This window comes from Entelurus aequoreus, linkage group LG11 (assembly GCF_033978785.1).
Source record: "Entelurus aequoreus isolate RoL-2023_Sb linkage group LG11, RoL_Eaeq_v1.1, whole genome shotgun sequence".
Lineage (NCBI taxonomy): Eukaryota > Metazoa > Chordata > Actinopteri > Syngnathiformes > Syngnathidae > Entelurus > Entelurus aequoreus.
In genome coordinates, this window is record NC_084741.1 from 40,589,306 (window position 1) to 40,603,277 (window position 13,972).

Here is a 13,972-nt window from a genome sequence, read left to right on the forward strand (position 1 = left end):
CGACATAAAATAATGTGTCAGGCCACATAAAATGATGTGGTGGGCCATTTTAGACTACTGGGTTGACCAGGCAGCCTGTTAATTAGTTTGAGCACTGCTGTCCCCTAGCTGGAGGATTATGAATTGTTCAAGTATAAATAAACACCCAATACCTTACTGGTGTAGGACAATCACATTATTTCAAACCAGTGGTGATACAGTAGGTTAGCAGAAAGCGGTCGGCGAGTGTTAACAATGTATTTTAAGTCTGTTTTTCTACTGTGTCTTGAGTGCAGGTCCATCCCACCACAGCCAGTCCCTCCACTGATGGAACAGATCCCCAGCCCGAACAGGAGGAGAATAAAGAAACCAGAGAAAAAGAGGCGCCTTCCACCTCAAAACAAAGCGAAACATCTCGTGTCCGAATATTTGAAGGAGGGTAAGAACTATCGCCGCGCTTCTCGTTTCCAGCCGCCGCATTCACTGTGATAAGCGATGCGAATGCGAAGATTGCAAATAGATGAAAAGGATGATAGGGGCTGGAAAGAGGGAGTTCATTTGTACCTGCAGCCAAGTTGATCCTTCTCTGTTGGCATAAGCGCCTGTGCTTTAGAGAGATAGCAGCATGTTAGTACGTGTGTATGCTGCCTTCACTTTGACAATATCATGAATGTCAATTCCCCGGTTACAAAATAATGTACACCTGAGTCTCATGTTGAGATATATTTTCTGCAAACCTGTAAATGTTTACTCAGGTGACTACTGGAAAATCTACCTACCTTACAGTGTGTGTACTTTCTCTAAATGCCCCCCGTCATCTTTTTTCTTCTTTCCTGGGTGTGCTCCATTTGGAGTTACACGGTTTACCCAGGAGGTGTGGATCTATTTACAAACAAGCAATATCTAGAAATAGATAAGATGAAAAAGGAAGAGGAAGGACAGATGGAAAGGGTCGAGTAATGAACAAAATGTTTCCAAACACATTTTTTCTAGCGTGGAACTTCTCTCTTCCAGGATACTGGTAGACTTCTGAATGAAGTGAATGGGACATTAATTGATATGCTTAGTTCAAGAACAAACTGCTCAGCCAGCATTAATACTAGTGATGCACAACATGTTCTTTTCTAAGCCAATACCATTACAGATAACATCCTGTTAATTTTTTTTTCAAAACTGATCATATTACCACAGATACAGTACAGTACATACAAATTTGATATCAGTATTCATAAAATGATAAATAAATGATAAATGGGTTATACTCGTATAGCGATTTTCTACCTTCAAGGTACTCAAAGCGCTTTGACAGTATTTCCACATTCACCCATTCACACACACATTCACACACTGATGGAGGGAGCTGCCATGCAAGGCGCTAACCAGCAGCCATCAGGAGCAAGGGTGAAGTGTCTTGCCCAAGGACACAACGGACGTGACTAGGATGGTAGAAGGTGGGGATTGAACCCCAGTAACCAGCAACCCTCCGATTGCTGGCACGGCCACTCTACCAACTTCGCCACGCCGTCCCCTAAAAAAAACTAATTAGTGACGTAAACAGTACTACTATAGTATTGACAATGATCATTATTACACTATAATTATAATAATAAAAGTAATAACAATATTAGTAACCAATAATAATGTTTACCTCTATTATCACTATTTCTATCAACTCAAATGTAAAATTACATACTGTAAATTCGATAAATAAGTAGTTATAAGAGAAAGGAGAGAAAAAACATTTCTTGTTTCTCAAGAGTGATACCAATAACTTATTCATTTCTATTTTTTGTTATTTAGATACAACTTTAGTTTTTACACACTTTTCTTTGCAGGTGGATTTGTTGTAACTCCTGTAGCAGGCTTTCAAAACACAGTTGCAGCGATGCTGGTCTTTTATAATAATAATAATAATAATAATAATACCTGGGATTTATATAGCGCTTTTCTAAGTACCCAAAGTCGCTTTACATGTTAAAAACCCATCATTCATTCACACCTGGTGGTGGTAAACTACTTTCGTAGCCACAGCTGCCCTGGGGTAGACTGACGGAAGTGTGGCTGCCAATTTGCGCCTATGGCCCCTCCGACCACCGCCTGTCATTCATTCAACATTCATTCACCGGTGTGAGTGGCACCGGGGGCAAGGGTGAAGTGTCCTGCCCAAGGACACAACGGCATGGTAAGAGGCGGGGAGCGAACCTGCAACCCTCAGGTTTCTGACACGGGCGCTCTACCCACTACGCCATGCCGCCCCATATTTATAATTTTATGTGACTGATGAGGTTTGATGTGTTGGAGGGGGATGGAGTTTTTTCCCCTTCTCGCGAAATATTTGCAGTACATTTGGTGCAAACAGCACACAAAATGTTTTCTCTGAAACAGTGAAGCACTTCCACGCGATCAACGCCATGTTTGTTTGGGGTGTTTACGGCAGGCTGTTTAAAACATGTTGTTTAAAATGTATGAGAAAAGGAAGGCTGGATTTGCTCACCCTGACCCACCTAACTCGCATCATTGGAGCGTTATTGTTTTTTTATCGGTTATCTGAACTATTTTTCGAATATTTTAAATACTTTTAAATAGTAATTTATCGGTATGATGTCATAATTCCTCATATCGGCCCGATAATTATGGTGCTTATTAATACCACTGATGAGTTTATTGTAAACAATACGGCAAACGTGTCAAATTCAAGACCAGGGGCCCAGATCTGGCCCGCTACTTCATTTTATTTGTCCCACCACGTCATTTAATGTGGTCCCTCACGTCATTTATCGTGGCTCGCCATGACATGTAAAGGGGTCTGCCACATCATTTGATGTGGTCTGCCATGTCATTTAATGTGGTCTGCCATGTCATTTAATGTGGTCTGCCATGTCATTTAATGTGGTCTGCCATGTCATTTAATGTGGTCTGCCATATCATTTAATGTGGTCTGCCATCATTTAATGTGGTTTGCCACATCATTTAAACTTGGTCTGCAACATCATTTAAACTTGGTCTGCCACATCATTTAATGTAGTCTGCCACATCATTTAATGTGGTCTGCCACATCATTTAATGTAGTCTGCCACATCATTTAACGTGGTCTGCCACATCATTTAACGTGGTCTGCCACATCATTTAATGTAGTTTGCCACACATTTTAATGTAGTTTGCCACACATTTTAATGTAGTCTGCCACATCATTTAATGTGGTCTGCCACATCATTTAATGTAGTTTGCCACACATTTTAATGTAGTCTGCCACATCATTTAACATGGTCTGCCACATCATTTAATGTAGTCTGCCACACATTTTAATGTAGTCTGCCACATCATTTAACGTGGTCTGCCACATAATTTAATGTAGTTTGCCACACATTTTAATGTAGTCTGCCACATCATTTAATGTGGTCTGCCACATCATTTAATATAGTCTGCCACATCATTTAACGTGGTCTGCCAGATCATTTAATGTGGTCTGCCACATCATTTAATGTAGTTTGCCACTTCATTTAATGTAGTCTGCCACATCATGTAATGTAGTTTGCCACATCATTTAACATGGTTTGCCACATAATTTAAAGTGGTCTGCCACATCATTTAACATGGTTGCCACGTCATTTAATGTGGTCTGCCACATCATTTAATGTAGTCTGCCACGTCATTTAATGTAGTCTGCCACGTCATTTAATGTAGTTTGCCATGTCATTTAATGTAGTCTGACACATCATTGAACGTGGCCCGCAACATCAATTAATGTGGTCCTCTGAGGGCAGTCATAATTGTCGTGTTGCCCTTCATAAAAAACAAGTTGACACCACTGACTTACAAGGTGTGCTTTCTTAGAACACAGTGATCGTTGTATACACAGAGAAGGTGCGTTCATGGACCACCTAACTGAGTAGGATGCCCCCCAGAAATATTCAATAATAATAATAGATTTTATTTGTTATGCACTTTTTATTTAAAATAATCTTAAAGTGCTACAGTACAAACCATTATTTAAAAAAATAAAAGCTTAGCCATTAAAATAGATACAATACTAAGACAAAAACATTATATGTGAAGCAACACAAAACATGCAAAATAGTAGGGCTGTGAATCTTTGGGTGTCCCACGATTCGATTCAATATCGATTCTTGGGGTCACGATTCGATTCAAAATCAATTTTTTTTCAATTCAACACGATTCTCGATTCAAAAACGATTTTTTCCCAATTCAAATCGATTCTCTATTCATTCAATACATAGGATTTCAGCAGGATCTACCCCAGTCTGCTGACATGCAGAGTAGTAGATTTTTGTAAAAAGCTTTTATAATTGTAAAGGACAATGTTTTATCAACTGATTGCAATAATGTAAATTTGTTTTAACTATTAAATGAACCAAAAATATGACTTATTTTATCTTTGTGAAAACATTGGACACAGTGTGTTGTCAAGCTTATGAGATGCGATGCAAGTGTAAGCCACTGTGACACTATTGTTCTTTTTTTAATTTTTTTTTTATAAATGTCTAATGATTTTTAATCACTGCTATGTTGAAATTGTAACTAATATTGATACTGTTGTTGATAATATTCATTTTTGTTTCACTACTTTTGGTTTGTTCTGTGTCGTGTTTGTGTCTCCTCTCAATTGCTCTGTTTATTGCAGTTCTGAGTGTTGCAGGGTCGGGTTTGGTTTTGGAATTGGATTGCATTGTTATGGTATTGCTGTGTACTGTTTTGTTGGATTGATTAATTAAAAAATAAATTAAAAAAAATTGAAACATTTTTTTAAAATAAATAAATACATTTTAAAAAATAGATTTTTTAAAAATGAGAATCGATTCTGAATCGCACAACGTGAGAATCGCGATTTGAATTCGAATCGATTTTTTCCCACACCCCTACAAAATAGTGTATTCTGTATTTCATACATAAGGCACACCAGATTATAAGGCGCAGTAAAGGGGTCATATTATGATTTTTTTTCTACATTTAAAACACTTCCTTGTGGTCTATATAACATGTAAAGATGGTTATTTGGTCAAAATGTTGCACGGATTATGTTTTACAGACTGTTTTCAAGCTATTTTCTGAACCTCTCTTAAGGATGCACCATTTTGTGCGCGGTATTATTTACGTGGCTCCACTTTGACAGCGTCTTCTCCCCGTCATCTATGTTATAGTTTTTGGCGCTTCTATAGCGAATCAACTGACGGATATAAGTTAGAACTATACGCTACGTTGTATTAGAAATGGCAACAGCGGAAGATGAATGCCCCACAACAAGAGGATAGAGAAGAAGAAGGAGCTTTTTGACTACAAAGTGTATTACAATGACGGACGCGCCCAAATTTTCGGGACTTATGCAGATCCCAAATACACAACAACAGGTACCAATTGTCACGATCGGCCTTAGCAGGACCCCAAAGCAGAGAAGAAAGAATAAAAGTGATAACAAAAAGCGAACTCAAAAAGGAGTAAGGATAAACAACTCAGGACGTACACAAAAGGTGTGGGAAAATGGGAATCGCATCCAAAAGGTGTGAAGAGGAACAAGCAAACACTACACGGCAGCGCTGGGGCAGAGCCACAGGAACAAGGAGCGCAAATAGAGCCAGAGCAGATGAGATATGAGATGAACTGGACTGGAAGGGTGAAGAATCAGGAATTAACTGGCGCTGAGTGAGTGAACTGGAGAGCTTAAATAGTTAGGAGGAAATGTGTATCAGGTGTGCGCAAAGGTGGCTGCGCCCCATAGCCTAAAAAGCAGACAGGCGGCGATAGAACTGCCAGACATGGTAAGAAAGGTTGGTTTTGCATAATAGGTCGAACAAAAACGCTAAATAAAGTCTCCCAATCGGTGCCATTTTGGGGTCCTTATACACACACAACATAATAATACCTGTAAGTTGAAGCAAAGTACGTCTGACTACGCTGGCCGTAATGTGCCGACAATCCATCAAGTTGTGCGGATTCAACGCTTACCAAAGTCGTACTAAAACATTTTGACAGATTTTTTAGCGCCGTCTGTAATGCCAAAGAAAAAAAAAAAGCATGTATCGTTTACGTCTGAAAAATACAAATGGAGCATACTGCAACATAGAAAAGGGCTGACTGTGGAGGTTCCACTGCATTCTAATTTTCCACATTTAGGAACTATGTTTTTCTTGACAGTTTTCTCTGGTTAGCTGCTTTTGTTGTCTGGATTCCTCCAATCCTGTCCATTCGATTTTTAAATTGCCAATGCGTGCTATACAGAAATAAACATGGCAACAAGGCAACGCAGGGGTATTCGTTATTTCTGTTTTTAAAAACAACAATTCATTTGCAAATTTTTTTAATTTCAATTATACTGGTGATAGAAGCGAAGGACAATTGGATTTGTTAATAGAAAAGGCTCTCCGTCTTGTTTCATCAATCAGTTGCTGGTTCGATGTGATGTTCTCCACACAAAACTACCATGGTGGTTGTTTTTCCTAAGATGGAGGTGGATATTTTTAGCTCGTGGTTAGAAATACATGCCAGTGAACAGCAACCCGTCCCTGAATGACTACAACACAATGGCACTGTTGAGACGATCCTGCTGGGTTTTATATAATTTGCTGTTGCTGCTTCTGGCCTACAGCAGAGAGCATTGACTTCTTGTCATTGTGGTTCATGCACGTTATTTAAACACAGTCACATATTTACACAATCATCCCCACGGATTGTGACTGTCTTGAGAGATGGAGGACAGGTGATTCAAATTTAACGTTTCTGCGGCCTTGCTGTGGCCAAAATAAGCTTTTGGTAAATATCAGGATTGTGTATATAAAGATGTTTATAGAATAGAACCAAATGTCTTGTTTGATTTGTGCCCTTTTTAGGTTCATTCCTTTCTCTCTTTTTACTCTCGTCGCTCTTGTCGACAGAGCCACTCGAAAGTAGACGACTAGCTAATAGTGTGCGTGTGTGTGCGTGTGTGTGCGTGTGTGTGTGTGTGCGTGTGTGTGTGCGCGCGCCATGGGTGTAGTAAAGGGAACAGTAGGAGACCGATTGCTGCGAGGGATTTGGTGGGGCATCCCCAATCCACTTCCATAAAGACGGTCTTGTTTCAGCCTCTTGTGTGTCTGTGTGTGTTTTTGGCTGAATGTTTGTGGTTAGTGCCATGTCCGCTTCCACCACGAGCACCTTTTGTTGTCCCTCATTACCATACTGTGTTTTAGAGGCAACACAAAAAAAAAAACAATGTCAACAGCTTCAGCAGCTGTTTCTGCATCTGTCCCATAAACGACATAAGCTATTCCTATTTACTCTTTTTAATCCTTAACCAAAGCTGTTGGTAATTGCTTTTTAAATGTGCTTTTTTTAAAACTTTTATGTGATATGTTATTTTTAACAGTGTGTGCAGAACTGATGCTCATTGGCCACAACATGAGGTGCATGAGTGTTAGAGCCACACTGCATCATACTGAGAGGTGTTTGTTTGTGTCCTGGCTCTTTCATGACCTGAAATACTGTGTCCAAGTGTTTACAAACACAGGTCAGTATGATGCAGTTCAGTGGGACACTTGTGCAAACAACAATCGGAATAACAATTCCAATCAAAGGGCATTTTTCATAACAAAATGCCCCAATGAAAGGATTAGAGAAATTCAACACATCTACCTACCTTACTTCAGGGATTCTCAAGCTGTAATACGCCAGGCTCCATCTAGTGGTACGCCAAAGAATCACCTAACTAAAGATTCAAACAGTGTTACTGTAACTGTGTGTAATGTTACAGTGGCCACAAATATAAATATATTTGTTTAATAATACCTCTGCCTTGTTTTATTGAATATTTAGGCCTACTACACTACTGTATTTTAATGTTGGTCATCATGGTGGTACTTAGAGAGCCAAGTGTTTTCTGGGGTGGTACTTGGTGAAAAAAGTTTGAGAACCACTGCCTTACACAATCCACCCACCTAACAGCGATATTAGAACATGTCTGCGGTGTCAGAGTTGAGGGGACTCTGGGTTGCTCTGTCCGTCGTTTTCTCTGCCCTGTTTTTGGGTTCACTTCCGGCTCCTTGCTGGTCGCCTCTGGGCTTGTGCCTTCTTTTTCGGCTTTCTGTTCAATGCGGCGGCTCTGTTTCCTTTTTCGATTGCACAGTCAATTGCTTTTGGATGTGTGGCTGCGTCGTGTGCATTTTGTCCTTTCTCAATAAGGGTGAGTCCATAACGTGATACATGGCTGACTGAATGATTGTGTGAGTTAGGAATGGGCGATAATGATATATCTCACAATATATTATTTGTTATATAAATGATAATAGAACTATTTCAGAACGGGTTGCAAAGGTTTCTAATTTGGCTGCTGACGTATGCAGTAACATATTGTTAATTTACTGTTACTAGCTGGTTATTTATGTTGAAACATGATTCTATCTACACTTCTGTTAGAAGCACTAAATGATTAAAAAAACACACACTTTGCTAGTACAACAAATAATCACAAGAATAACCCCAAAGTTGTATTTTGAACAATTCATCATTTATTTAACCCTGATTTTTAATCGCTCACAAAGAAGTCCAACTGACTCTTTTTGTGAGTAAAAATTATTCTATCAATAGTAGCATTTTATCTGTTGGAGATATGGTTTTAAATACATCTGAGAGTATGTTCTTACCTGAGGAAACACTGGACAGTTTTGTCCTGCTTAATGCTGAGATTTCCTTAAGGTCGTTTCCACAGTGAAGCCCACCACATGTGTGTTGGACCCAATCCATGCTTTGTTTTTTAACACAATTTATGGAGTTTTTGAAGAGAAGCTTTTAAACGTGATGATTTGCTTGCTTCAGACAGTTGTCTTTCCTGTTGCCTTCAAAAGGGCAGTGGTGAAGCCCCTTTTGAAGAAGAGCAATGTATATTCTAATGATTTTAATAACTACAGAGCAGGGTCCAACCTAGCATTTTTAAGTACAATTTTAGAAAAACTTGTTTTTATTTAGGTAAATAATTTTTAAAATTATTGTAATGTTCTGGAGAAACACCAGTCTGGTTTTAGAGTGAACCACAGTATAGAGACAGCTCTTTTAAAGATTTTAAACAACTTAAGGATGAATTACTGGTGGGGTAAACTCCCATGCACCCAACCAGTAATTCATCCTTAAGTTGTTTAAAATCTTTAAAAGAGTTTGGAGAAGGACCGTGTCCCTCTGGACTTCCTGTGGAGAGTGCTCAGAGAGCATGGAGAATCGGACCGCCTGAATATAGTGGTCCGCTCCCCGTATGATCAGTGTCAGAGCTTGGTCCGCATTGCCGGAAGTACGTTGGATCCGTTTCCAGTTAGGGTTGGACTCTGCCTGGGCTGCCCTTTGTCACCGATTCTGTTTACAACTTTTATGGACAGAATTTCTAGGCACAGTTGATGGGATCCGGTTAGATGGCTGCAGGATTAGGTCTCTGCCTTTTGCGGATGATGTGGTCCTGAAGGCATGCTCTGGGATCTTCAGCTCTCACTGGATCAGTTTGCAGCAGAGTGTGAAGCGACTGGGAGGAAAACCAGCACTTCCAAGTCTGAGTCCATAGTTCTCGTCCAGAAAAGGGTGGAGTGCCATCGCCGGGTTGGGGAGGAAATCTTGCCCCAAGTGTAGAAGTTCAAGTACCTCAGGGTCTTGTTCACAAGTGGAGGAAGAGTGGATCGTGAGGTTGACAGGCAGATCGGTGCGGTGTCTGCAGTGATGCGGACCCTGTACCGGTCCGTTGTGGTGAAGAAAGAGCTGAGCCGGAAGGCAAAACTCTCAATTTATTGGTCGATCTACATCCCTATCGTCACCTATGGTCATAAACCTTTGGTTATGACCGAAAGGACGAGATCACAGGTACAAGCGGCCGAAATGAGTTTTCTTCGTCGGGTGGCGGGGCTCTCCCTTAGAAATAGGGTAAGAAGCTCTGTCATCCGGGAGGAGCTCAAAGTAAAGCCACTGCTCCTCCACATCGAGAAGAGCCAGGTGAGATGGTTCAGGCATCTGGTCAGAATGCCCCCCGAACACCTCCCTGGGGAGATGTTCACGACACGTCTGACCGCAGGGAAGATCCAGGACACGTTAGAGAGAAAATTTCTCCCAGCTGGCCTAAGAATGCCTTGGGATCCCCCGAGAAGAGCTGGGGACAGGGAAGTCTGGGCTTCTCTGCTTAGGCTGCTGCCCCCGCGACCCTACTTTGGATAAGCGGAAGAAGATGGATGGATGGATGGATGAATTACGACTCACAAAGGGTCTCAGTGCTGGTCCTACTTGATCTAAGTGCAGCCTTTGATACTGTAGAAAAATAGGGTTTTATCATCTTAAAAATATAGCCAGAATCCACCCCATTCTCTATACGGAGACACAAATGCATGATTTTATTACAAGCCGCATTGACTACTCCAAAACTCAGCAGCTTGTGTACTGACGAGGCCCTGCCCATATTACACCAGTTTTAAAATCGCAGCAATGGCTTCTTGTGTGTTCCAAAACTGATTTTAAGATTATTTGACTGGTTTTTAAATGCCTTAATGGTCTTGGGCCTTCTTATCTTTCCGAGTTGCTTGAACCATACAAGCCCTCGCGGTCCCTAAGGTCTTCCAGTTCAGGCCTCCTAAATATTCCAACAGTCCGGACCCATACCCACAGGGAGGCATCATTCCATTATTAGCCGCCCCCAACCTCAGGGCAGAGAACCAAGCTCAAGACCCACCTTTTTAACTTAGCGTTGAATTAATATTCTTTTTCATCTTATATTTTTATTATTATTATTTTAACTCAGTGTTTATATAATATAAATTAGCTTTTATTTACCACAAACCAATTTAATTAATCTTATGTAGCTTTTAAATACATTTTATGTAATATTTATTTTTTTGTTTCCATTACGCTTTACTTCTGTTACTGTATGTTAAAACCTGCAATGCAACAACGTAATTTCCCCATTGTGGGAAAAAAACATATTTCCTATACTATCTTAGATTTATAAAAAAAATGTATTCTCTTAATATATTTTACATTTATAGAGTTATTTCCAGCTTTTCCTCAGCAGGAGCCCTCTGCACCGGGGGCTCTGGTGTGCTGCGAATGCTGTGGCTCTGGCTCATGGGATTCTCGGCGAGACGACTCCCTGTTCCCTCGCTGTGTGCTCTGAATCAGGGTCGCTGCGTTCGAGGCCCCTCATCCTGCAGCCCCTGGTGCACTTGGCTCCTTAAGATAGTGTTGTATCACCTGTTGCTTCCGTGCTCAGACACATATGTTTTTACATGACTTTTATTGTGTGTGCATGAGTGTGGTAGAGAAAAAAGGTGGGTTTAGTGTGGGGTATGGGGGTGGGTTGGGTTGACTGTTTCAACTTGTGATTATGCAATGAGAGCAGGGGGTACTGTTTTTTTTTGTTTGTTTGTTTTTTATGTTTTTAAATGTGAAGCACTTTGTGCTACATTTTGTATGTATGAAAAGTGATACGCAAATACAGTTTGATTGATTAATTAATATATTGATCACATAATGAGATAAAAATGTATTGCATTATTACATAATGCACCATTATAAGTATAGTTATGGGTGAGAAAACCAAGCGCTCCTTTTCTCATATGTGCCATGCTTCAAACGGCCTGAACTCACTCTAAACAAAAACTTCACTGTTTCAGAAAAAAACATTTTGCGTGCTATTTGCACTAAATATTGTGAAAACATTCTGTGCTAAAGGGAAATAAACATCATGCTTCAACACATCAAACCTTATTAGCCACATGGAATGCTAGCATCGCTATGACTGTGTTTTGAAAGCCTGCTTAAAAAAAGCTGCAAATCAGACAAATCCAGCTGCAAAGAAAGGTGTAAAGTTTAACATTTATTCCATCAATAACCAATTGCATGTTGGTTTTGTTTAAAAAAAAAAATTATACAGATTTAAATATTTAATGCATTGATTTCTGTAATGTTTTTTTCTCATTAAGGCGTCAATTTCAACGGTTTAAAGGCCTACTGAAACCCACTACTACCGACCACGTAGTCTGATAGTTTATATATCAATGATGAAATCTTAACATTGCAACACATGCCAATACGGCCGGGTTAACTTATAAAGTGACATTCAAAACTTCCCGGGAAATATCCGGCTGAAACATCGCGGTATGATGACGTATGCGCGTGACGAAGTCCGAGTAACGGAAGTTATGGTACCCCGTAGAATCCTATACAAAAAGCTCTGTTTTCATTTCATAATTCCACAGTATTCTGGACGTCTTTTGCAATTTTTTTAATGAACAATGAAGGCTGCAAAGAAGACAGTTGTAGGTGGGATCAGTGTATTAGCAGCGGACTACAGCAACACAACCAGGAGGACTTTGTTGGAGCGCTAGCCGCGCTAGCCGCCGACCTCACCTTGACTTCCTACGTCTCCGGGCCGCCAAACGCATCGGGTGAAGTCCTTCGTCCTTCTGCCGATCGCTGGAACGCAGGTGAGCACGGGTGTTGATGAGCAAATGAGGGCTGGCTGGCGTAGGTGGAGAGCTAATGTTTTTAGCATAGCTCTGTGCAGTCCGGTTGCTAAGTTAGCTTCAATGGCGTCGTTAGCACAGCATTGTTAACCTTCGCCAGCCTGGAAAGCATTAACCGTGTATTTACATGTCCACGGTTTAATAGTATTTTTGATTTTCTATCTATCCTTCCAGTCAGGGGTTTATTTCTTTTGTTTCTATATGCAGTTAAAGCAAGATGCTATCACGTTAGCTCGTAGCTAAAGCATTTCGCCGATGTATTGTCGTGGAGATAAAAGGCACTGAATGTCCATTTTGCGTTCTCGACTCTCATTTTCCAGAGGATATAGTATCCGAGGTGGTTTAAAATACAAATCTGTGATCTACAATAAAAAAAGAAGTGTGTGGAATCCAATGAGCCAGCTTGTACCTAAGTTACGGTCAGCGAAAAAAGATACGTCCATCGCTGCCTCTCAAGTCATTCACTGTAACGTTCCTCATCTACGAATCTTTCATCCTCGCTCAAATTAATGGGGTAATCATCACTTTCTCGGTCCGAATCTCTCTCGCTCCATTGTAAACAATGGGGAATTGTGAGGAATCCTAGCTCCTGTGACGTCACGCTACTTCCGGTACAGGCAAGGCTTTTTTTTATCAGCGAGCAAAAGTTGCGAACTTTATCGTCGATTTTCTCTACTAAATCCTTTCAGCAAAAATATGACAATATCGCGAAATGATCAAGTATGACATAGAATGGATCTGCTATTCCCGTTTAAATTAAAAAAAATCATTTCAGTAGGCCTTTAAAGCGGAGGTCTTCAACAGGGGGTCTACAGAGGTACTGCAGGTGGGCCTGAAATATTTGGTTGTTCTGTTAAATATATATTTTTGACATGTCTCCCCGCAATTTTTCCACAAATGTAAATGTCTTTCAATTCACATGTACATCGTTGAATGTGAATACATAACATATATAACATGAATAAATGATTGTATTATTATAGTCATGCAGTATTTAAGACAGCTAGCGATTGGCGCTCTAGTTACCAGCTGACAACGAGATTTGCGCTGTAATGTTCAGCTAATGATGTATGCCCTAACTGTTAGCGACTGGCGTGTTAATTTCCAGCTAGCGTTTAGCGCTCTAGTTGCCAGCGAGCTATTAGTGTGTGAGTTATCGGCTAGCAATTAGAGCTCTAGTTCCAAGCTAACGATTAGCACTGTAGTTATCAGCTAGCAACTGCTCGTGAGTGCAAACCCCGGCCGAGTCATACCAAAGACTATAAAAATGGGACCCATTACCTCCCTGCTTGACACTCAGCATCAAGGGTTGGAATTGGGGGTTGAATCACCAAAAATTATTCCCGGGCGCGGCCACCGCTGCTGCTCACTGCTCCGCTCACCTCCCAGGGGGTGGAACAAGGGGATGGGTCAAATGCAGAGAGTAATTTCACCACACCTCATCGGCGGTCACTCGAACGAGTGTGACGATCCTCCTGGTAGGGGGGTATCCCTTTATGGAGGATGCCTGTGCGTGACAT

At 40.7% G+C, this 13,972-nt stretch overlaps 1 protein-coding gene across 5 annotated transcripts in view; it reads left to right on the forward strand.

Annotated features, from left to right (window-relative positions):
• The window catches only part of LOC133660114 (transcription factor HIVEP3), a 142,929-nt gene that overhangs the window by 100,739 nt on the left and 28,218 nt on the right, over positions 1-13,972 (forward strand). For 3 of the 5 annotated variants that reach the window (XM_062063258.1, XM_062063259.1, XM_062063261.1), the window contains one exon: positions 276-418. In XM_062063258.1, coding sequence (XP_061919242.1) covers positions 276-418 — 143 coding nt within the window. Of the gene's footprint in view, positions 1-270; positions 419-13,972 lie in introns of all 5 variants that reach the window. The other 2 variants (XM_062063262.1, XM_062063260.1) reach the window with 1 other exon arrangement.